This window comes from Lupinus angustifolius, unplaced genomic scaffold (genome assembly GCF_001865875.1).
Source record: "Lupinus angustifolius cultivar Tanjil unplaced genomic scaffold, LupAngTanjil_v1.0 Scaffold_1_443, whole genome shotgun sequence".
Lineage (NCBI taxonomy): Eukaryota > Viridiplantae > Streptophyta > Magnoliopsida > Fabales > Fabaceae > Lupinus > Lupinus angustifolius.
This window is the reverse complement of record NW_017715768.1, coordinates 1-25,535: the sequence shown is the minus strand read 5'-3', so window position 1 is coordinate 25,535 and position 25,535 is coordinate 1. Positions and strand designations below refer to the sequence as shown.

The 25,535-nt window shown below is 30.7% G+C and overlaps 2 protein-coding genes across 3 annotated transcripts; both read right to left on the bottom strand.

Annotated features, from left to right (window-relative positions):
• Positions 1-3,292: 3,292 nt before the first annotated feature.
• LOC109336925 (auxin-responsive protein IAA26-like) lies at positions 3,293-6,654 on the bottom strand. The gene is made up of 4 exons (XM_019573762.1): positions 6,307-6,654; positions 5,049-5,305; positions 3,968-4,112; positions 3,293-3,566 (listed from the first exon to the last, which is right to left on the bottom strand). The coding sequence occupies exons 1-4, from the start codon at positions 6,573-6,575 to the stop codon at positions 3,464-3,466; spliced, it is 774 nt and encodes a 257-aa protein (XP_019429307.1). The 5' UTR covers positions 6,576-6,654; the 3' UTR covers positions 3,293-3,463.
• Positions 6,655-8,375: 1,721 nt separating this feature from the next.
• LOC109336924 (hexokinase-1-like) lies at positions 8,376-12,964 on the bottom strand. 2 transcript variants are annotated; one of them, XR_002106386.1, is made up of 10 exons: positions 12,611-12,964; positions 11,445-11,595; positions 11,122-11,304; positions 10,223-10,297; positions 9,958-10,113; positions 9,725-9,823; positions 9,506-9,633; positions 9,221-9,302; positions 8,639-9,064; positions 8,376-8,492 (listed from the first exon to the last, which is right to left on the bottom strand). XR_002106386.1 is itself a non-coding variant. In XM_019573760.1 (9 exons), exons 1-9 carry the CDS (start codon positions 12,880-12,882, stop codon positions 8,741-8,743), a joined length of 1,470 nt encoding a protein of 489 aa, XP_019429305.1. In that variant the 5' UTR covers positions 12,883-12,964; the 3' UTR covers positions 8,376-8,740. The 2 variants fall into 2 exon arrangements, 1 of the variants encoding a protein (XP_019429305.1); XM_019573760.1 differs by having other exon boundaries at positions 8,376-9,064.
• Between the last annotated feature and the right edge of the window lie 12,571 nt (positions 12,965-25,535).

Sequence of the window (25,535 nt, the reverse complement as noted above, 5' to 3'; positions counted from 1 at the left end):
ATTAAGAAATATTATTTCAAAACCTACATTCTGACTTGTAGCATTCATTATAATGAACTACTAAAATACAATTTTAGCAAAGTAATTGATATCAAACCATTTTTTAATTTGTCGGCTTATAAATAGTAAATTAGAATATTAATTGAAGAGTAGCTTATAAATAGTAATTAAGAATATTGATTGTAGAGTAGGTAGATATGAATTGCAACAAGCTAAACATATTCATGATTGTGACATGTTGATATTATTGTAAGGATATTAGTATTGTCATACATGTAATTGTTGAAAAGTTTATTTGAAGATTGAGAAATATCATATCAATGGAGTAATATGTAATTTGAAGAATTTATGAATATTTTGGCATTATACATTAAGATTTTGGTCAAAATATGATCTTTTATGTATAATATGTGATGTCTAGTTATATTGCTGGATAACCCAAGGCTAAAGCAAATAAAGTATTTGTCTCTGTCCCAAATAATTTTTCTCAGGCCCCAATTTATATTTTAGAACAGGACCCTTAAAATTTTATATAGTATTAATATAAAAATATTTTCTTTGAAATAAATATTCTCAATCTTTAATGTGTATTGTAAATTAGTACTAAAAATCCGAAAATCTTACACTTCTCAAGTACTAAGCATGGGTTAGGACTTAGGCTGGTCATATTAGAGTAGTTCTTTTTTATTCTTCAGCCTATTGTTTTTTGGGCTTCTCAAGATTTGGGCTTTTTTTAAATTTAAACATGTAATATTAGAGTAGATACGAACAAGATGTTGGTTCAATGGTGCAAACATTCTATATATCAAATTAGTTTGATTTCTGGAAATAACATTTATTAATAGATGCACTCAGGATCTTGAAAATGATTTCTTAGTTATACGAAGAAAAAAAATTGATAGTTTAGGTAAGCCGATTATTTGGTTAAGCATCTATATGCTACTTTCTCCTCATAAATATTGTAATTTTATTAATAATAGGGTCCGACCACCAAATTTGGGAGACATTAAAAATAAGCTCTAGTATTTATACCTATAGAAGTATTATAAGGAATTGTGAGATGATGTGATTACAAAATTTATTATAACCACAATATTGCAATTATATCAAATGGTGCAGTCATCAATTTGATACACAAACTATATGTGCATCCCATGATTCCATGATATTCTTAAGAGGGAGAGTATTGAGAGACATGCACTTGATGGAGGGACCATTCAAAATTTCAAGCAGTGACGATTCTAAGACCCGAGAACAGTGTGTATAATATATATTAAAAATTGAATAATAAATATCCTGTATACTTCTATACTATAAATAAAAGCAAAACATGTTTTAACTACTGTTATAGACTAATTTCCAATTTTTTATTTTGCTCTTAACATTTTTTAATTTCTAAAAAAACCCTGTAATCATAGGTAATCACTATTAACACAATAATCACTCATTCCACTTTAAATTAGATATTATCATAAATATAAAAAAATTATAACATTAAATACATTCAATACAAAAAACATTCTAATTCTCTAAAATAATACATATATAAAAATATGAAAACATTAATATCAAAATTACCAAAATTTAAATATAACTATTCAAATAAATAAGTGGGGATCCACTTACTCCAAGAGTAAGTTTTTTTAACTTACTCCTAGTCTTAACCATCAATTATAGGGATATCTAATGGTTTAGATCTACTCATTAATTCAAACCATTAAATTTCCATAGAATTGATGGCTAGGATGAGGAATAAATTTAAAAAAGTTATTCTTGGAGTAAGTGAATCCCTCCTCCACATAAATTACACATTCCATATAAATTAATGTCAGAGTTGTTAAATACTTATCGGTCAATACAAGTCAATAAGGAATCATTCATTCATGCATATCTCATTCAATTATGCAACTATTTTTCGTAATCTTTATAGCTAAAAACTATCTTTTTACGATTATTGTGGCAATATATAAAATCACTGCAAACAAAATAAAATATAATAGAAACAAAACATAATAGAAATAATGAAATTACAAATTATAAAGATTCAAAGAGAGAATAGAAACAATGAAACAAATAAAGAATAAAAGAAACTAAACATTGTTTGAAAGCAATGAATAGAAACATTGAAAAAAAATAGTGTAAAATATATATCCAAGCAATGAAATAAAAATTTAATGAAACAAACAAATAATAAAGACAAATAACTTTATTTGAATGCAACAAATAGAGACAATAAAATTGAAACAATGAAATGGAAACAATGTTAACATAATATAAAAAATGAATTGTAGAGTAGAAACAATGAAATGGAAATGTTAAAGGGCTATATAAAAAACCAACTAGCTAACAAAAAAAAGTGTTTGAAGGTCATACTTGGTCTATGTATGAAATAGAAACTCTCACATTTGTACGTTATTCAAAGTTTTAACTACTAATTCATGCCGACCTTTCTTCTTCCAAGTAAAACTCTTATACGTAGGTAACATATAATTTAAAAAAAATCATATGGGTAATAATGTACAATTTTAAGGATTACAAAATATAACGTAATATTGATATACTGTTAGTGTAAAGATTTATAAATAAAACATCGTTCAACATTCTTTTGAGATATTTTTGTTTGGGTCCAGATACACTTTACTTTAGATATAGAAATAAATATAAGTATAAAGTATCTTTTTAATGTCAGCTTCTTCTTTTTTAATGGATCTTGTGTCCAACAATAAAATTTATGTTATGCATTCACGGTTAATTTCTCATTTTAGTCCCAAATCCAAAGCTAGTTCAACAACAATGCAAGAAGATATCAAAGTTTTCATGGCACATTTTAATTTAATAAAACATGTCTCTTGTAAGTTGAGCGTGTATATGTACATGTGAGCTACACCACAAAATGAAAACATAGAAAAGCAGTCAACTAACAATGTGGTACACGAAGTGAGATAATAAATGTTGTCTTATGTGATTTTTTTGTATAACTAATAGTATCCATTACTATATGAATGAAGAATTAATCATTTTCATGATATATAACTTTTTTTTTTAATAAGTATTGTTTACAAGAATGAATCCTTCGCTACTATAATATTTGGGTTTAGGTTGTATGTGCTATGCTGTCTATTCAATGTTCAACCAAAACATTACAAGCTCAACACGAGTGTGGAACCCAAATAGCTATGCTTTCACATTAACATATTGAAAATGATGTGTAAATGGAACAACCTTATCTACAAAAATGACTTGAAATACAAGGCAAAACAAGTCAATTGCTACCAAACAGAAATCATTATAGTCAACACATCCGTGAAGTTTTACTTACCTTATCTTCACAATTATTAATGTTACATTACTTAGAAGTTCAAAATTTCATTTGATTTTTCATCAAAGAAAGAAACCAAAATGTGAAATAAAAACACTCCTCATGTTTCACCATGAAAGATAACTTCTAATAACCTCATCATTTTCATTGTTGAGTCAAATTATGTATATTGTCTTGCTTACAAACAAAACCAGAAAGATCAGAACTCTTCACCACCCGTAGTCTCTTAACCGTTGACACGAACAAGCTGCGAAGCATGCAAATTGACGAATCGTATATTAAAATCATTACATAATCATCAGAATAATTGACTCGAATAACTTTTCACACCGCTTAATAATTTTATATGAACATTTTATTTATAAATTATCAAGTGTCATGAGAATTTCTCCTAATCTTTTGTTCAAATTATATTTCGTAAACAATGATAGCTGCCCAATGACAAATTTCTAGAAATTGATGGTTTATATGTACTTATGGAAGGGGACAATCATGTAATGTTTTCACATGAGAAAGAGGTATTGATATTGATATACATAATATTTAAGTTTTTAGAACAAATGTTAATCTAGCAGCCCTCAAACTATAGTATAGTATTGAATAAAATATGATAAAAATGCATAAGATTCATAATGATAAGATTCTTACTGCCATGGCACATCTCCAAGAAGCAACTTGTCTCCTTCATTATCTTCATAAACAAGAGTATATTCTCTACTTCCATCCAATACACCCATAATCACTTTCTCTTCCTTGTTTTGAGTTCTAATAGCACAAGAATCTCTTTGTGTTGCTGAACAGTTAGAAATGACAAAATGAGATAATCAAGTTTCATTATCACAATCTGAAAGTTTGACTAAAAAAATGAAAGAAAAATGATAAACAAGGCCACATAGAAATTTAACATTAAAAATGTGTTTGATGAAATTTTCTTGACTATAAGTTAATGCACATTTTATTGCACAAGGTCAATGTTGACATCATATTGATATGAAGAGGTTTAAATATTGAATTGTGGTAGGAAAATCAAACACAAAACTTGCCATACAATTAGAAAAATATGATATGCCCTCCTATAATTTCCTTCCCCTACTTAAGAATTTTGAATGATTTTTCAACCATATTTTACATCTTTCATCCAACTCCTACAATTACTTTCATGGGTAAAGAAGGTGAGAGATAATGAAAAAGAGAAGTTATAGGTACAATCATTTTTCACCCAAAAAAGAAATTGTAGGTATGAAATAATTGTACAAATAACATTATTCATACCTTTAATATTCTCAAAACATTGAATATATTTATTTTTTTATTTAAAGCTTTCATCATTTACAATTAAGAGATTAGTAAAATAAATTGTATGAACTTCATAAAATTAATAACATGCTTACTAGTTAGTCAAAGAGTGCAACTAAACAAAAGCATAATATATGTCAAGAGTAGCTTTCATTACCACATAAACAAAATTCCACACCCAAATAATTATTTATTATTAGCAATAAAAACCATTATTAAACAAAATGTTGGGGTAATGAATGCCCTAAGAGCCCTGGTTTAAAAAATATAAAAGAAGAAAATCAGTTTTACAAACTAAGTTTTGAAACAAAATTTCTCTTTTTTCTTCCATATAAATATACCCTTATTACCACACTTCTTATCATTATCCTTAAACAAGTGTGATTAAATTTATCATAAAGGAGGAACAATTATATAGGTCCATGAATATTACCTAGAAGGAGGTCTCTAAAGAGATTATCAACAGCAGAAGAAAGTTTTTCATAGCTTCCATAAGCATTGATATCCACTTTTCTCCCAATGGGAACTCCATCCATATTAATCTTCACAAACAACCCTTTATAAGTGTTGTCAATTTTACTAGAAACCTTTTTTGCATTATGCTGATATTGTTTTTCATAGCTTCCACTTGCAATGTTCTTCCTGATTGAACGAATTGGAGGCCAACCCACTACTGGACCAGGTGCACTTCTATTTTGTGACCATATAAAAGTTAAGCATGAAAATAATCACTTAAAATAATAAGCAAAAGCAATGGATTGTATTATTTGTACATTTTGTACTTTGTGGTATCTAGAAAGTTATATACACTCTTTGTCTTATAAGGACAAAAATTATTTTCATAATTTAAACTCATGTCATTGGTTATTAGGCAATAAACATTTCCTACTTTTTCCCACCATAGCAAAAAAAAACTTTTTTGTATATGTGCTTTTCCTAATACTTTTTTTTAAGTATAGTGATGGTTTTTAGGTCGACATGACTATTCATCAAATCAATAAAAGATTTTTTTATCTTTTACTAATACTAATGATCTTTAAATATAAATAATAATCTTTTTTAGACTTTGGTTACTTGATTCAATCATTTAGTTGTATTATGTCAATATTAATCATGACATGTTTATTTATGATCCAATTTTTTTATGTCATTTCAACTTATTTATAATCAATTCAAAAAGAAAAATGGGATATCACAAAGTGTGTTATAAGGTGTCAAGATTTCATATACTATAACCTCATTGCAAGTAATATACTAATTAGAGAAAGAAAGTAACATATGAACAGAAGCTTCAAAAGTTCCACTCAATTTCTCATACTTGGTAGTTAGTGCTTCTAACTTATATATTTTACACAAAAATGGTACTTCTAATTTATTTATTTATTTTCTTTAAACCACCAAACAAGCAAAAATACCCTTTTACCAGGAGCTACCAAAGAAAATGAAAACACAAGACATATAAGAACTAAGAAGAAAGAAGAGAGGGAAGGTAATAGAAACTGGATTACATGCCAATGTCAAATTTGTAACAACATACAATGAAGACACATAATAAATGAGATAACATCATGAAGAAGAGTTAGACATCTCAAGAAAAGTCGGTGTGATTTATGAAATAAGAGAGACATGGAGTGTAATTAAACAAAATATCAATAAAGTTTGATCCATTTTTTTAGAAGAAGTTGGATTACCTTTTCTGAAACCTATTAGGCATACTTGTATTTCCATAAGAGGGTGAAAATCCTTTCTTATCTCCATTTTGAAACTCTACCACTTTAGAGCAACACAATTGTGAATCATCTTTTCCCTTCACTAGAATTTTCTTTGGGATTGTTGAGTTTTGAAGAAATGATGAAACTTTATCTTCATCTTGGTGTTCATTAAGAGACCAATATTCACTTGGTGGACCAAGTCTAAGTTCTAGTTTCTTCTCTTCATTTCTTGATCTTCCATCCATCATTTGTATAAATATCTTCAAATAAATACACTCTCTTTTGCAAGGAAATGAACTTGTTCTTTCTACTATTAACAAAATGCATGCAATACTCAATTGGTTAATGCAATAGTGACAAAAAATGAGAGACACAAAAGTGCTACAAAAAGCACACACAAGAAAGAAATAGACATACCCTTCTTTAGCTTTATAAATAAGGTTCTGAAATGAAACAAGTTGTTGAACAAACAAATGAGGTTACCCTTGTGAAAGAACCTAAAATAATAGAGGAATTAGAGCATAAGATACGTAAGAGAGTCCCCAAAATAAGGTTAGGTTGTTTAGCACAACAAGTAAGACTACCTATGTTGTTTGCTGACCACAAAACCACAATAAGTGACTTTTACAACACATCTTGACTCAACCTAAAGATTCAGCCTTATTTTTTAGTTTTTTTCTCGATGATATCTATATCATAGAAATTTGACAAAGTTTTACGTTGATTATTGATTGCCTAACACAACCTTCATTTTTTATCTGAGTATAGGGCCGACTATGTATAGAATCAAGCATACATAGGCATATTTTTTTTATTGTTGTTTTCTTGATGATGAAAATGTTTGACAAAATGAGCTTAGATCCTAGAATGTCTTTTTATTTGTTGTAGGAATAAGACACAACATGTTTCCATTTCAAAGTTAAAACAAGAAGAGAGACACTAGAGTACTCATCCTTGCTGGCACAAGAAGAGGCAATAATGTTTTTCCCTTTTGTTAATGATGTAAATGTTAATGTCAAAAGATGTTTAGTTAAGTGCATGTTAAGTTGGTTGGTTAAGACTTAAAAAGATACTAACACTTGTTGTTGAGGGCTTAATGAAAATTAAAATAATTCTTAACTTTTTTAATATATGTCAAGAAGTTGAAGTTGGAGCCATGGTTTTTTTGGAAGTTAGAGACATATATATGACATTGATATTAATATATATGATAATGTAAGTCCTTTTTATACTATCAAATATTATTTATATGATAATTATGATTAACTCTTAAACAAAATAATATAAATGAATGTTATATGATTTATTGGTCATAAAAAACTTTACACCAATAAATCATGTAAGATCTTAAAATTATAAATTATTACATGAAAAAGAAAAGTGTGACATGGTGTTAGAAACTTCAACAAATGAAAAAAGCTAGAAAAGAAAGTGGATCTGATAAGAAAATCACATATCATAATCACCAATATGATCCTAACTTAATGATAAATTCACATCACATCAATCATAATAAAAAGACTAAAGTGTTATTTTAATCATTTATTTCATTTATAGGTTTTAAATTAGGACTGTAACAAAAAATGTATGAATTTAATCCTAGAGATAAGAGAGGAAAGAAGATATGGAAAGACTAGTCCAAAATATTTAATTTTCGTTTTAAGGGTAAAATTTGGTATATTATGATAAAAAAATACACTACTATCCCAACATAAGGGTAAAATAAAAATCACTAAGAAAATAAAGAGCTTAATCGATGATTTTTGTTAGATGAACAAATTGAAACCTAAAAAGATAAGATAAATGACTAAAAGAGTATTTTTAGCATAATGAAAAAACTAAATAAAATCATATAATAAAAGCATATGAGAAATTATATCTTTAACAAGGAATAAAGAAGTGCCTAATAATAAACTTGAGTCTCACATAACTACTTCCTCCCAATTTGATCAAACACCTATAGCTAACAATAACTTACCTAATAATTAAGGCACAAAATGTTTATCTTAAGTTCTTAACTAAAATATAAACCAAGGTAGCATAGAACATTGATGTTAAAGCTAACACATTAAGGAAAATTTGTAGGATTCTTCTCAAAGAATAAGTACATGGATATAAAAAAATGGTGTCAAGCAAATATTGCAAAAATGGTCTTAAAGGGTATGAAGCGTACCACTCCATGTGACACTGCTTGTGATTGGTCAGAAAAATAATTAATTATGAATTTTTAACTTAAATATATTTTTTTCAACCAATCATAAGCAATGACAGATGAAGTGACACACTTTTGCGGGACAACAGATGTGCTCCCTAAAATTAAACCCTCCCTAAGGGTTATTAATGGACAATGACCTATGAAAAAATAATTGATACAAAACCCAATACCCTTATCATTATTATAACTATTATGGTACTAGGAATGAGAGGCAGCAAGAAGGGCAGCACCAATGCCTGAACCATCATTGGAGTGTTCAATGATAACTTTGTCTGAGACACTTTCATGAAGCAATTCTTTAAGGGTATTCTCTAGGCACTTTCTATATTCTGTGTAATGCTCATATAATCCACCATCTAATGCTATCACACTCTTTTGACTCTCACCATCATTGATGGTATCTTTTCCCAACTTCTTTAGGATGCCGAAGATGCCTGCGGCCGATAGCCGAGCGCCACGTGTAGCAACGATATTGCAGAGCTCGACTACCACTCTCCTCACATCCAATGAGGTATCAGATATCTAATGATGAAAAGAAAAAGGAAAAGGAAAAGTTCAATCTATAATTATAAGCATGAAAAGAGCCTCTATAGCATCATTAGATGAAATAACTTTCTGAACATTATTATACATTGTGCTATGAATCATCACCAAAACAATATAGAGATTATGATGTACCTCTAAAATGTCCTTCAGTTTGCTTCCAACCAAATTGAGATCAGCAGATGAGTCATGATGAATCGCGGACATGTCAGGTGTCCTGCAAATCCAATGCCCGATAATATGAAAATTTTGATGATGATATCACGATACCAGTGATTATAAGAACCACGGCAGTTTTCGAATTTAAGATTCTTATTAAATCATGGCTTAGTGTGAGATATATTATGGTATCATAATAAAAAACAATGAATAAATGGAATCTCAACAACAGAGCAGCTAGTCCAAAGCCTAAGATTAAACCTTAATATGAATTTCTCTTTCAATTTTTCGGGAACAGTTTCACCGAAGAAGCCTTCTTCAGCCATTTTGAGTAGTACCCTACGAACAATTTCGCCCAAGTACATGCCAGAAATTATCTTCTCAAAAATCTGAAGTATGGTTGAAATTTTAAGGCAAATAGTTATATAACTTCATATATTAAAGCACATTACATGGAACTTAGAAGTAACACAAACTCACCTGTTCACCAGGGTTTAAACTCTCAACATCTAATTCATTATCATACTCAGTTAATGGAAGGTGTGTTGATCGGAAATTTCCCCACTCCATGTTGATAACCTGCAGTCATATCATATATTCGGCAAGGCTTCAATATTTTATTCATTCCCTCTCTATCATTCATACCGGATATTCTGTACCGAGTGTTAAGACTATACACTGAACTGAAGGAGAGTAAGACGGTAACTGCTTACCATTTCTCCAGAACTGGGCGGAGGACCATGCCATTTTGGTATCGCTTGAGCACGCTCCACATATGCTGCGTTTGTTCCAGTGCCTAAAATAACAGCAGCAATGACATCTTTGTTTTCATATCGACCTCCGGCTAATGTCCCAACTGTATCATTAACCTAGTATAGACACTGAAAATAAGTACAAACTTCAAACATAATAGACTTAAGAGGCATTTCCCTTGATATCTTTCGTTTATTTTTATGCAATAGAGTCGAAATCAATTACCAGAGCTGTTACAGACATATCAAGGCCTTGTCTCTCAATGGCCTTCGTCAATTGTGCTACGACGTCCTGGTCAACCTATTTAAGGAAGAAGAAAACTAAGTTTAACCGTAAAGGTGAAAGTAAAGTTGTTTCTGAAGTATAAAGTATAAACACATAATTCTCCAAAGTAGATAGTTGCAACTTGCAGAAATAGTAACTAGTAAAGAAAATAAAAATTTCTAGCTACTAATGAGTTTCTACACCAAGTATAAGCTATTTCCACATAAAGTTTGAGAAACTTCATATGCATAGAGATGATAAACAGAAAAGCGGAGGTTGAAATTATAGGGTTTAGAGAAAAAAGAACTCTCAAATCGAAATTGTATTGATAATATCGTGAATGATGATAATGTAATACAAAAGACATAATACTGACCCCTAATTATGCTAAAGATAGATGGAACAAATGCTCTGAACCATTAATAAAAATTGCAATCTTCAAATATCATAATGCGACAAAACTTAACCATCCATGGATAAGGTATTTCCAAGCTTAACCATAATGGACAGAGGCAAACGACGCTTAACCATCCATGGCAGAAGCAGACTAACAAGAATGATGGTTGCACAACATGCAACACCTAACAACAAGGACCAAATTAATGCTTTCTGATATTTAAGATCAACATGAAAATAAATGTTGGGATATATTATGAACATGTAAGTTGTGTAATGAGGTAAGATGAGATAATATTTATTATTATGATCACCACTTCATTTCTAAATTGTGAATTCAAATGTGGGGTTTGTGACTGTGGATTAGGAATTCATCATAAATAATTCAATCACTGAAGTGCTATGATAAAAATCAAAATAAAAGAATGCATAAGGAAGTAAAGCAAACACGAATCAGGATTTACTGCATCATCTATGGAGAAGCCCTTTGTCCACTTGATAAGGTTCCCAGAAGCAATTGATGTTTGCATGACTGGGAAGGAAAAGGTGAAACCTAGGTGCCTCTTTTCGCCAACGGGAACTTGGAAATCTTCACCTTCTTGGGCTACAAATTTTGCAAGCTCTGTTGCAATGAAGTCGAAGAGTTCCTGAACCACAAATATTTTTAACATTGGTTATGCTTCTCGTATAAATTGCATAAACAATCTACAATTGTCAGGAAATGGAGCAAACAATATTTGTAAGGCAAAACAAAGAAATTGGTGCTATTATGAAACAAGGCTTATACCTTCGATGTACCAACCATCAAACTAGGAGGAATTGATACTTCAGTAAATTCTTGACTAATAATGCCACCTTCCTTTCCTCCGAGTTGCACCCGTAATACGCGAAAGTTAGTTCCTCCAAGGTCCAATGCATAAAATAGTCCTTTCTCATTCCTAAAAAGGGAGGGATGAATAAGATCAACCAAACAGTGTAATATTCATCAAGTCTTGTGATTTAACATGTGGAAGAACACATGATGCACAACTATTCACATAGAATACAGCAATAAATCACATAGTGTGAATTCATTGAATATTGTATCTGAAATATGGCTAAAGGAAAAACAGATACAATGTTGTTACGTTTCAATTTCAACAACTAATACAACTAAAAAGGGGCGGCCCAGTGCATGAGGCTCCTACTTAGTGGGATCTGAGAAGGGTAAATGTACGCAGCCTTATCCCCACATGCGGAGAGACTGTTTCCAGGATTTGAACCCACGACTTCATGATCACTAAGCAAACAATCTTAACATTGTGTCAATTTCAACAACACCAACTAATGATGATAAAATGAATTTGACACTGAAGACAAATCCTCAGTCCTCACTCACATTTACATATTACAGTATATATGTTCTACCTTTGCATACAGTATATGATATCATCCAACAACACTAACACTAACACACACACATATCATATATCATCCCAACATGTATCAAATTAATGATGTAGAATTAACTAGACATTCATCATCTAAGCTTCAAGTAAAATAATTTCGTTACAACCACAGACTCAAATGAAAAACATCAACCAAAATAATATTTTTTTATCAAAAATCATTTTTTCCCTATCCACAAATGTGAAGCATAGTGGGGCTAACTCTCCCAGATTTTGAAAAATTATTAAGTTTGTTTGAGTATAAAAATAAAAAGGTATAAAAAAACAGATCACAAAATTATTTTAAAATAAAAATGTGTCACCCTGAACAACAACTAATAAAACATGAACATCTATTCTGACAAATCCAATGTTACAAAAAAAACATTTTCTCATAAGAAGGAAAAAAAAATGAAATTTTGATATTGAAATGGATTTAGATTCATATAAAGACACAAACCCAAATGAAGAAAAGAATGAAATAAGATAAAAATAGAGATTAGAATTAAATTGAAAAAAAGAATACCCAGTTGGAAGATTATGAACAAAAGTGATAAGCATCTTAAGTTTGCTTCCACCTTCAGATGCAAGACCAGCATGCATCTCCACCGTCATTGCATCTGCAATCTGATTCAATTTCCCAACTGGGGTTGCACTTTTCTCTTCCAAATCCTTCAATATCGCCGTTGATTTTCTCCATTTTCTTGATTTTTTCGCATACCGCCGTGTCAGCAATGCAGCCACCGCGCATGCCGTCGCTGCTGCTGCCACCGTTGCAACCACTCCCACCTTTCCCATTTTGTTAATCCAAATCAGAAAACAATGTAATGTCTCTTTATGCACACACACTCTGTCTTATTGTTTATTTATAGTTTTATATCTTCCCATAAATGTTTTTACAAGGTTGATACGCTGTAAGAGCTCATTAACAGTCTTATTTATTTCCCCTTCAAAATAGATACCTTATGTAAGATTTTATTAAATATACATTTATTGGGATAAACATATTATTAAAGCTGTTTCATTTTCTATCACTGGTCAACCCATCAAATTGTTATATCTTATTACTTCTTATTTTCATTTATGTGTCAATATGTTATTGGTTGATAACCAGACTCTTTTAAAAATAGGTAATCTATGTTTCATTTATTGTAATCTATGTTTCATTTATTGTACTAGTTCAAAAGTCAATAGTTGGATTTTGGTCTCACAATAAATTCTTTAACAATAGAATGAGAATATCATTCCAAACAAAGTATGGGCAAAAAAGATATGCTTAAAATTAAATCTTTTTGTTATTAAAAAGCAAAGGAATCTAGTTTATTATAACAAATATAAACCTGAAGTTTTGGTATAGTGTCGTAAGATTCATTAAATCCTCATATTGATCAAAATGTTAAAAATTCAATACATAAGAGTTATACTTGTTAGGAGACTCATACATTTCAAAAAAGATTAATTTTTTACTATAAAGTAATAGAAATATTTGGTTATATTGGGAAAAAAATAGTAAGTCACTTATTTGGGTTAATGAAATAAACATAAAAATCATCCATTTCTACAATAAAAAATAGGACATTCTCACATCTAGTAATTTATTCCTTAACATTGTGATATAATTTTTTTACTTATCTTAAACATAAATAATCTTGAACTAACAACACATTGGTATAAGGGTTTTATTAGATTTAAAAAAAAAACAAAAAAATAAAAGTTTGATTCCTTAAAATAATACTTATCAGATAGTATATTCACATAATCCAAGAAAAATTAATTCTTTAAATATATGGTGAGAGAATATTTTTGATAATTCAGAATATGGAAATAAACTTGAGATGATAATTTCTTTTAAGCAATTTAAAAAAGCTGCCGTTCTTGTTATGCAAGTGCGGAAGTGCCATCTCATTTTAAAACTGTTTTGTCAGAAAATAAAACAAAAAGTGAAATTAATAATTTCATTTCCAAAAGAAGTACAAGTCGTAATGGAAATGGATGAGAAAGATTTTAATTCAAATTCCTCCTATTGTTCTAAAATTTGGGTGGAATGAGTTGTAAAATAATCATATCAAGATGTATCTTTATCATCTTTACTTTCCTTCTAAAACTTTTATTTATGATATTAAAATACCATTTTCAAAGTCAAATTCTCTCGTATGTTTTAAATATTTTATATATACATATAACAAATATTAAAAATAATAAAATATGATAAATAAAAAGAATTGTATCACATTACATTACAGTATTACACAGACTAAAAAGTGGTTTCATTAATGTTCCGAACGTGTAAGGATAAAAGGTAATATTTTGGGATGTTCTGGATTAAACTGTCCAAGTCAAAAAGGAAAAAAAATTTATAATCCTTAGTCTAAAAAATTCGTAACTGAAATATAAAAATAGGTGTTGTTGACACATGTAAGATGTGAGATGCAGACAGCAATGTTTAGGTTGGTTAAGAGACAACGACAAAAACAAAGGAAACACTAATTTGTGAAGCTATCTTATGTTTGGGTTTTTTTTTTTTTTTTTTGCTACGAATGATATTTCCTTGATAAAAAATTATCCTCTTCGAAATATATGATTGTTTTTTAAAAATAAGTATCATTTCTAATAATCAAATATTTAATATTATAATCTTTACAAGAATCAAACGAGACATTATATTACTATACTAACTCATACCTTTACATTTGGTTTATCATACTTATAGTGTCTCCATCCTGCATCCGCAATTCACATCGTCCCCAAAGGGTACCTTTGTTTTTTGGGACCAAACAAATCGTTAAAAACAGTTTTTTTCTATTCATTTAACTTTTTTCTTTGATTATTGATAGTTGACTTAGTTTTTTTGGGTACAATGTAAATAAGTAAAAAAATTAAGGAAGAAAAGACTATAACAGGCGAGAGAGGTCATCAGTAAGGTCGTGGCAGTCGGAAGGAACCAAGTCCCATATCTTGATTTTATCCGAAAAATGTGAGTCAAGTCTTAGCATGAAGTCACCCACTTGATTAACCTCTCAAACAACAAAATTAATCTCTATTATCCAGTTAGAGGATAACCGAACATAAATATTAGATGCTACCCTAAAAATTTAATGATGATAAATATTGGATCGCTTCCAAACAATTAATTTGCAAAACAATTTTTTTAAATCCCAATTTTCAAGCACGGCTCAAGCCTTAATCCATAGCCATGAACTCTGCTAAAATAAGCAAACTCACACCATAATTAGTTGACTTAATTGGTAGAATTGTAACAAGTAAAATATAAGTAATAAGTTTAAATTTCCATAATTCTATATTTCATAAAAAACTTTTCTTATAAGTAAAAATGTTAGTTTTTATCCATACAAAGTAAGTATAATTTTAATTACTTACTATAATCTTCTTTACAACATGAAATAGTGATTTAAATAATGTATTTTACAAATTAAATATTATTTATGTTTAGCATTATTTCAAAAGGATTTTTTATCATAATGTTTTACACAATATTATTGTTTTGATCCCTTATTTTGCTTAATTTAATAATTTATGTATATCAACTTATTCCTTAAATACCAACATTATTTTTTTTCAATAAATACTATTATAAAAATATGTTAAAAGTCATTTCAATAATAATTTTTTCTCTTTCTTAACTTTTTTGTATTCATCTCTGATGGGATGACCATCTTTATAGAAAACTTCATTTTTGACCATATGGTGAATTAATAAATTATGATGTTCTGTCCTAAGAAATTTATGTCTTCATCTTCATAACGAATCAGTTTTCATAAAATATAAATATTATTTTATATTTTTATGATTTTTTTTAATGAAATAAGACTTTCTAATTTGAATATAGACATAAAATAGAACATAAATGGAGACATAAAATTTCCATCCTTAATCAACTTCCAAACTATTAGAATTTGACATGGGGAGTTCAACCCCAAAAGCCATAACTAAAGAAATTGAAGCTACTTTAACTTACATAAACTTTATACACATTAATATAATGATAGTCCTTTCTTTCATGTTGGTTTCACTCACACATGACCAATTCACCATTCTATAATATATATTAATTCGTTGATAGATGGTTATTTCGAGGACATAAATTTTAATAAATATACAAATTGTTAGGACTTCATATAAAGAAAAGTTAAACAAAAAAAACTAGTCTATTAAATAAGAGAACTTTTTAATTTAAATGCTATATTAAATTTGGTAAACCACTCAATTTGATACGTAATACAAAACTTATCTAGAATCCAACTCATTTTCACATTCCATCACTTTAAAACTCATCTCCTCCAAAATCAAATTAAATCCAACCTATCAACTAATCACTATAGCCCTCTAGATAATAACCCTGACTGACCCTAATCTCTACCCAAAATTCATAGAGAAAAAAAGCTACTACAAAATATGTATTTTTATGAGATTTTCTTACACTTTCAATTTAAGTTGGGGAGGACAAAGACAAGTTGATTTGTCCTTGATGATTGAAAATAACATTCAAAGAATGGACATCTTGCTAAAAAAATAAAAGTGAGTAAGAGAAATAAATATTATTTATAAGAAAAATTATATGACATAACAATGCAAGTTTTAAAGAGTGAATGCGTCATATATTATTCATATTTAATAATTATAATTAATTCTTTAATATAATTCATACACATGAAGGTAGATGTTGTAGTGATTGTGTATGAAATTTTATATTAATAGTGCTCTTATTTTATTTAGTAAACAATTTAATCTTATTAGTTTCTCAAATGATGAACAAATTTGATAAAAAAAAATTGAGCCATAATTAATAAAAGGAAATGTGTGAAACACGTTATGACTTATGAGCATCATGATTCATGTCAACTAAACCCACTCAATTGACACTATATACTATACTTTTATATCTTTATTTAAGCACGCTTCCTATACTTTTTTAATCTAATTTCATGGGCATGTAGAAAAAGTCATTATTATTTTCATTCCATGTCACAAGTTGGTTAAGTTTATTCTTACAATAGCTATCATTCAACCATGGAATATTTAAATAAATCAAAATTTAAATCACATGCTGAATCATTAAACTATGTATTTTGACCATTACAAAAAAAAAACATGTATTAAGAGAGAACATCCTATGTATACAAAAATTTGCCACTCTTATGGATACGTTTCAAATTTGAACATTTTAAAAATATTTTATTTTATTTATTAGTTAAAATTTAGAGCGAAACCTATTTCTAACGTATAAAATGTATTTTAGTTGGTCAAGATAATAATCTTATCAAAAATATGTTAGTTGTTTTTAGATAATTTTATTATGATGGTGTTATCATTTAACCAATTTATAAGTCCTATGAATAGGAGAGCTTGTACACAATTCAATATATTGGTGAAAAATATAGTGAGAATGAAAAAAAACCCTCAAATGAGCTTGTGTGCTAAACAAAGCGTTTGAGTGTATCATGGTTTCTTCAATACAAATATCTTGTGAGATTGAATTTTATTCTTTGACTATTCATATTTTCTTCTTATAGCATCTTAACTTCAATAACTACATTTAATTCTCAATATTGGGCATCAAAGCTAATTGTATCAAAATGCAGCAAGTTCAACATGTACAAACAATTGTTTTCAAGTATGTTATTAAATGTTAAACCAAATTACCAAGTTCAAAATGTTAAACCCTGCTAAATTACCTTTTAAAACATTGTTTTTATTCTGATTTTTTAATAATTGCAAACATACTACATTCTTAAAATTTCCATTATCTAAAGATTTTTATAAGAAACGGTTTGTGATGATTCAGGTAAATTTCATCCACTGAAACGTGAGAATAACTATTGGTTATTGCATGTTTTACACATTTATTCTCATCAACATGCAAATATCCTTTTACTACATCAGAATTCGTATTTAATAATGGTCATTCAGTAGCACTTGTTAGAACAACGCTGTTAAATTCAAGGCGAAAGAGAATCAACAAAGCTCCTTAAAGCAAGCGCTATAAATGTAATAAGCAGATAAACGATCAACACCACTTTCTACAACAAGCGCTATTGAATGTTTGCCTTAAATATTAAACAATGTTCATTTAAGAAAGCACGACTTATTTGCATCGATTCAACATAGCCCTTTATAGTGAGCGCTGTTGAAACTTGTGACTTTTCAAAATGATTTTTTTAAAGAAAAAAGTAAATGAATATTAACATATATTTGTATGCATAAAATGTCAAATTTATTTATTCAAAAAATAAAAATCAACAACACGTTACAACTTCTTGATGACAAACATGTTATTAGACTCTCGTATATATGAGAGTTATCGTTCAGACGACTTAAAAAAAAGCATGTCTGTATGGAGCCCTCTCGCTCAAGCGAGAGCTGTCTTGCTCAAGCGAGGGCACATCCATTTTTGAGGCATTTGTGGCTTAAGCGAGAGCTGTCTTCCTTAAGCGAGACAACAATCAGTTCTCTTGGTGCCTATTTTAGCTCAAGCGAGAGCTGTCTCGCCCCGAGCTAAAACACTCGTTTTCTCTAGACACTTCTCGCTCAAGCGAGAGTTATCTTGCTCAAGCAAGAAGAGCCCGAATATCATTTTAATTACTTTTCTCAAGCAAAATATTTCTCATTTATATCACATGTTTTTAAACATTGAATTTAACAATTATCACATACATATCATTCCTATAATAATCATTCAAACATTATAATTCAAGAGTAAACATGGTATTTGTATATATAAACATAACATAAACCGGTATAAGAAATATTGCTATACTTAATCCAAACAAATAGACAATTGATTAAGTACAAGCTTTCTTAATACCCAAGCTTTCTTACAATTATCGAGGGCACTTAATCGATTAAACTGACAAAAAACAGCATATGAACCAAGTTTGTATGAGACATCCAGCATGTAAAATATTCAACCAGTCATGGAATGATTAATAATTCTGATGTAGTCAGGTTAAGTTTGTATTAATCAAACAAATATGGCATACACACAAGATATGATCAAGATACTCATAAAAACAAAATATATAAACCATTCAACATAATTAGCAATTGTACAACAAAGCATGAAATTTGTGAAATTTTAAAACAAGTACAGAAGCAGAGTTTGATAACATATTACAAGCCAAAAGAACACAATGCTCAAAATAACATGAATTCGCGACCCAAAACACAATACTAGATGACAAAGCATAACACCCTATAGGCTAGACACTCATAGACTATTCCTAAGATGGTGAAGGAGTACGTCTTGCTTGTGAATGGATAATGTCATGGGTGGTCCGAATGAGGAAGTCCAAACGGTTGATTTCTTCATTTAAACGATCATTTTGCCTCTCAAACCCCGATTGAAGCATGTTCCTTAGAGACTCATAGTGTGATCCTCCTAGTATACCCAAGCGTCATTATACTTGTAAATTCCCATTTTGTGGATGAGATTTTCTCCAATCAAGTGCTCACGAGAGTTTGTTGTGATAATCAATGTATCTATTTCTAGATGGTCAATGATACGTGATATGAATATTCCATATGCAAGCAACTTATTCGATGAGGTTGAGATGCCATTCATGACCTTTAGACTCTCCTCAGGCCATTTGATCCTTATGTTTTATCGAACAACAAACATGAATTTCAGGTCGTTGATAGTTGGTTGAGCATGGTTAGTGTTTCTTTGTAACATAATATATGCTACAATATAATGTAGAAGACGATTCTCAACAGATAATGATCTAGCTTTTGTTAACTCACCTTGCATGTACATGTGAGGTCCCCTAAGGCAAGATTTGTACATTTCAGTCGTATCAAATGAGTTCCATAACACATTCGAGCAGCCTCCAAGGCAGCAACCATCACTAGCTAGTCCACCCACATCCAGAAATAATGTTTCATTCAGTTCCAATAGTTTTCCCAAAACCATAGACTAGTAACTTCCATCTTTGTATCTAAAGTTTGCATAGAATTCCCTAACTAGAGCAGGGTATACTTTACCATTAAGCTCGAGAAACTGTGTCTCACCCTAAACTTCCAATCCATGTGGAAACTCGAAGCCTTGAGCTAGCATCCAATCTGTATCCGTATATCAGATGTAGGTTGGTTTCCTCCCTTGGAACTTTGCTAGACGAGTTTCTTACAAAATTAGTGAATAGTATGGGTCATCGCGATCCCTCCTATCACCATGGCCAAAACCAGAGCCAGGTTTATATCTTCTTGGACGGTTAATAATGGTTTTAACTCTTTTCCGTTTTCCATCAGACATTTTTCTGAGATTAGAAAGCTCTAATCAATTATGTAATCGATTTAGGGTAATTTTGGGTTAGGGTTTTAAGTTGGGGGTAAACTAGATTTTCGAATTTCTTGAGGATTGGGGGCTAATAGGTGACTAACAAGACTTAAAGACACTCGTTTTGGATTACTATAGTCATGGGATAGATCAATTTCACGACTGGACAGAGAAAAGGTAGGAATTTGAGATTTTAGGGTTTAAAAAACTTTCCCAAATACACACTGAAACTGTTATATTTTACTATCGTTAATCGATTAAGGCTTATGTTAATCAATTAAGACCAATTAAAGTCCTAAGTAGCTGAGCCTAGTTAATGGATTAAAGGAATACTTAATCGATTGAAGATAGAGATTTTAAAAGGTTTAAGCTACTGAAACTTAGTTTAATCGATTATCATACAGGGTAATCGATTAACATCAGTAAAATTGCATATTTGAGTATGTTTTTTAGATTAAAAAGGTATGATAAGACTCTTAACCAAAGAAACTATTCTAGACAGAATTACACACTTCTAACACTTAAACATTCATTTACATATAACACATAAATAAGCACATTTATCATACAAAAGGTACAAAACACCATTAACCAAATTAGTTAATATATTGTTCATCAAGAATTCGAAGTTCTCTCCTAAGAACAAAGAACGAGTTCCACGGAAGGGGCTTGGTGAAAATATCCACTAGTTGTTTAGTGGTTTCAACAAATTCAAGTACACAATCACCTTTTTGTACATGATCACACAAAAATGATGCCTTATCTCTATATGCTTAGTTCTAGAATGAAATATGGGATTCTTGGGTAAGTTTATGGCGCTTCTGTTGTTGTAACACACACTGGCGGCAATGTACTCCGCTTCGACGGTGGATAAAGCAACACAAGCTTGCTTTTTGCTATGCTATGACACTAAGGAGTTGCCTAATAGGTTGCAAGTTCCACTAGTGCTTTTCTGATCTAGTTTATACCCAGTGAAATCAGAATCGAAATATCCTACCAAGGATAGTGAGGCATCCATAGGATACCATAGTCCTATATTAAGGGTTCCCTTGAAATATCTCATGATATGTTTAACAGAGGTAAAGTGCGATTCCTTACGCATACATTGATATCTAGCACACATGCAAATACTAAATATAATATTAGGGCAATTCGCAGTTAAATATAATAACGAACCTATCATCCCATGATATTCAATTATCTCTACCACATTCCCTTTATCATCATTGTCTAAGTAGCACGAGGATGCCATAGATGTGGATGCTTCTTTGCATTTTTCCATCTCAAATTTGCATAGCAATTCTTTCTAGTAGTTTGATTGGTGAACAAATATGTCACTGTTCATTTGCTTAATTTGTAATCCCAGGAAGAAAGTAAGCTCTCCTATCATTGACATTTCAAATTCACCCTACATCAAGTCAGAAAACTCCTTGCAAATGAGGTCAATAGTAGCTCCAAAGATAATATCATCACCATATATTGGAACTAATAGAACATGATTATCTGATTTTTAGATAAAGAGCATTGTGTCGACTTTGCCCCTCACGAACCCTTTTCTAAGAGAAAAGTATTTAGTCTATTATATCAAGCTCGAGGAGCTTGCTTTAGGCCATAAAGTTCCTTTTTGAGTTTATAGACATGGTTTGGTAATTTATAATTTTCAAAGTCGGGCAGTTGCTCAACATAAACCTCATCTTGAATGAATCCATTCAAGAAGGCGCTCTTAACATCCATTTGGAACAATTTAAAATTCATGATCGATGCAAATGGCAATAGCATCCTAATGGCCTCTAACCTCGCAACAGGGGCGTAGGTTTCGTCGTAATTGATACCTTCATCTTGGTTGTATCCCTTGGCCACAAGGTGTTCTTTGTTTTGTACTATTAAGCCAAATTCATCAAGTTTATTTCTAAAGACTCATTTAGTGCCAATTATTGGACTATCTTTTGGTTTGGGGACGAAGTCCCACACATTATTGGCTCTTCTTGCATAGAAATACCTCAACGCACATCCTTTATGGCCTCATCTATGGTCTTAGGCTCTATTTGTGATACGAAAGTAAGGAAATTACAAAATCTACGTAAAGAGCTATAGGTTACCACCCCCGATATCACCTAATACTTTATCAAGTGGATGGTCTTTCTTGTTTTCCATGTCCTCGACAAGTCATGATGGCCCTCATTGACTTTTTTATCATCCTTATCTTCTTTGTCACTTTCCAAGTCCGTACAATATGCTTCTTACAAAGCACCTGTAACATCACCAAACAAAACCTTCATCTTCTCTTTTGGAGAAGATTCGTCAAAATGAACATGAATTAATTCTTCTACAATCATGGTGTATTTATTAAAAACTATAAATGCCTTACTATACATCAAATACCCTAAAAATATACCCTCTTCAGCCTTTGAATCAAATTTTCCCAAAGCTCGTTTTCCATTGTTTAAAATAAAACACTTGAATCCAAAGGCACGAAGATGAGATATATTAGGTTTTCGACCTCTCAATAACTCATAAGGAGTTTTTAACAATTTAGGCCTAAGAATTACTTGATTTATAACATAGCAATTCGTATGTACAACATCGGCCCAAAAGTATTTAGGCACTTTGCTTTCATTAAGTATGATCCTGGCCATCTCCTCTAATACATGATTTTTCCTCTCAATAACTCCATTTTTTTGAGGAGTTCTAGGAGCCGAGTATTGGTGCAGGATACCATGTTTATCGCAAAAAATTTCAAATAGGTGGTTCTCACACTCACCACCATGATGACTTCGTATATATACAATTTTCAGGTTAAGTTGGTTTTGTATTTACTTGGCAAGGCTCTTAAAGGATTTAAATGTGTAGCTTTTAGCGGAAAGGAACATGATCCATGTAAACCTAGAAAAATCATCTACGATTACCAAAGGATATTAACTACCTCCAAAACTCATGATTTGTGATGGTCCAAACAGGTCCATATGGAGAAGCTCCAAAGGCCTAGTTGTGGAAATCACATTTTTAGTCGGAAATGAGTTCTAAACTTGCTTCCACTTTTGGCAAGTGTCGCAAGCTTCTTTAGATTTGAAATTAAGTTTAGGTAGACCAACAACTAAGTCGTGTGATGATAAATTATCTAAGTGTTTAATGTGTATATGGGCAACACACCTATGCCAAAGTCAGATGTCATTCTCTCTAGAGATAAAACATTTTGAGAATAATGTACTGACATCCTCGAAATTAACCATGTATATGTTATTTATACGATAATCAACAAACTTAACATTATTAGATAAACTATCACTAATAATGCAACAATCAGAATTGAGCACATAGAGCATGTTCTCGATCACAACTTGAGAAGTATTACCAATAGTTCCAACTCCAAGTATCTTCCCTCGATTGTTGTCGCCATAAGTGGCATACTCTTTTTCTTTGTGTGATAGATCTAGGAATTTTGATCTTTCACCTGTCATATACCTTGAACGCCCGCTATCTAAGTACCAATGATGTTCATGTGTGCGTAGGCATACCTGCAAAACAAATAACTTGTCTTATTTAGGTACCCAATTGATATTGGGTCCCTTTCTGTTAGTAACCATGGTATTGTGTCCCTTCCTCATCCAAATATAAGAGCCATCAAGCACACCATATTTTATAACATAACATGAAGCGGTAGTATGATCATAAGTGTCGCAATAGAAACAAGTAGGCATGTGAGTGTGTGACTTTGTACGATTATGGATTACAAGTTTCCTATATGGTCTTATCTTGCTAGTTTGGGGTTTATAACCTAATCCCATGTGGTTACCAGGATTTCTAGATTCAGCAAGTAAAGTGTCAATGTTAAATCTATTGTATTTAAGGTTTGCAAATTTTTCTTTTAAACTTGAATTTTCAATTTGCAACGTCTCGCAAGTATTGCATATAGTAGGTTGAGATAAATTATATTTCGACCAATTACAAGAGCTACAAGAGTACATTAAGTATAAAGTTTTATTTTCTAGTTTTAACTCATCTAACTATTTTAGCATTTTAATGATTTGTTGTTCATGCAATAGGATTACCTGTTTTCTATCAATGGTAATCCTAGAAAGCTTTTTAAGTTCTTCATGAAATTCAAAAAATGCATTATATAACTCATCATATGTAGGGGAGTCATCAGTAGAAGATGAAGTATCAGAATATACCTCATTTTCATCATCTTGTCCACTTGAGCTGCAAGCTTCTTGTGTTTTGACCATAAGGCACAATTTTGCAGACTCATCCTCATCTGATGTACTCGATGTAGTTTCCTCATCGGGAGTATCCCATACGATGTATGCTCTTTTCGATTTGAAATCTCGAGGAGTGCTCTTTTAAGATTCAACCTTCTTGAGATAGGTTGGACATGTTAGCCGTGTCCAACCTTCCCACATTCATGGGAAGTGAAGCGCTCCTTTGGGATCTTGCCTTTTTGGTTGAGTCTCGCGCTTCTTTCTTATGAAACCTCTTAAAACCCCCTATTTTCTTCAGGAATTTGTCAAATTTGCAAACTAGGAGATTCATGGTTTCTTCGTCCAGGTCGAAATCAGAATCATCACCCTCTTCTTGATCTTGCAAACTAGTTGCCTTGAGAGCAATGGTATCCTAAAGGAAGTATTTATTAACTGGTTGGATATTCGGATTCAGATTTTGCTGGATGTAAATCCGAAAGGAAAAGTACAAGTGGTACTTGTCACATTTTAGGCAATGCTGTAGTTTCTTGGTCTTGTAAGAAACAAGCATGTGTTGTGCTAAGCACTGCTGAGGCTGAATATATAGCAGTAGGTAGTTGTTGTGCCCAAGTGTTGTGGCTTAAGCAACAATTACGAGATTATGGCTTAGACTTAGGCTACACTCCACTGAAATGTGATAATACTAGTGCTATAAACCTTACAAAGAATCCTATTATGCATTCTAGAACCAAACACATAGATATAAGGCATCACTTTCTAAGGGACCATGTTCAAAAGAAAGATGTATCCGTAGAATTTGTTGATACTCATAACCAACTTGCAGACATTTTCACTAAGCCCTTGGAAAAAGAACCTTTTTACAAAATTAGACTTGAATTAGGCATTCTTGATGAAGCTTACCTTTCTTAACATGCTTATATGATTATATGTTTGCTTCATTATGATTATCTCATGCCTACTTG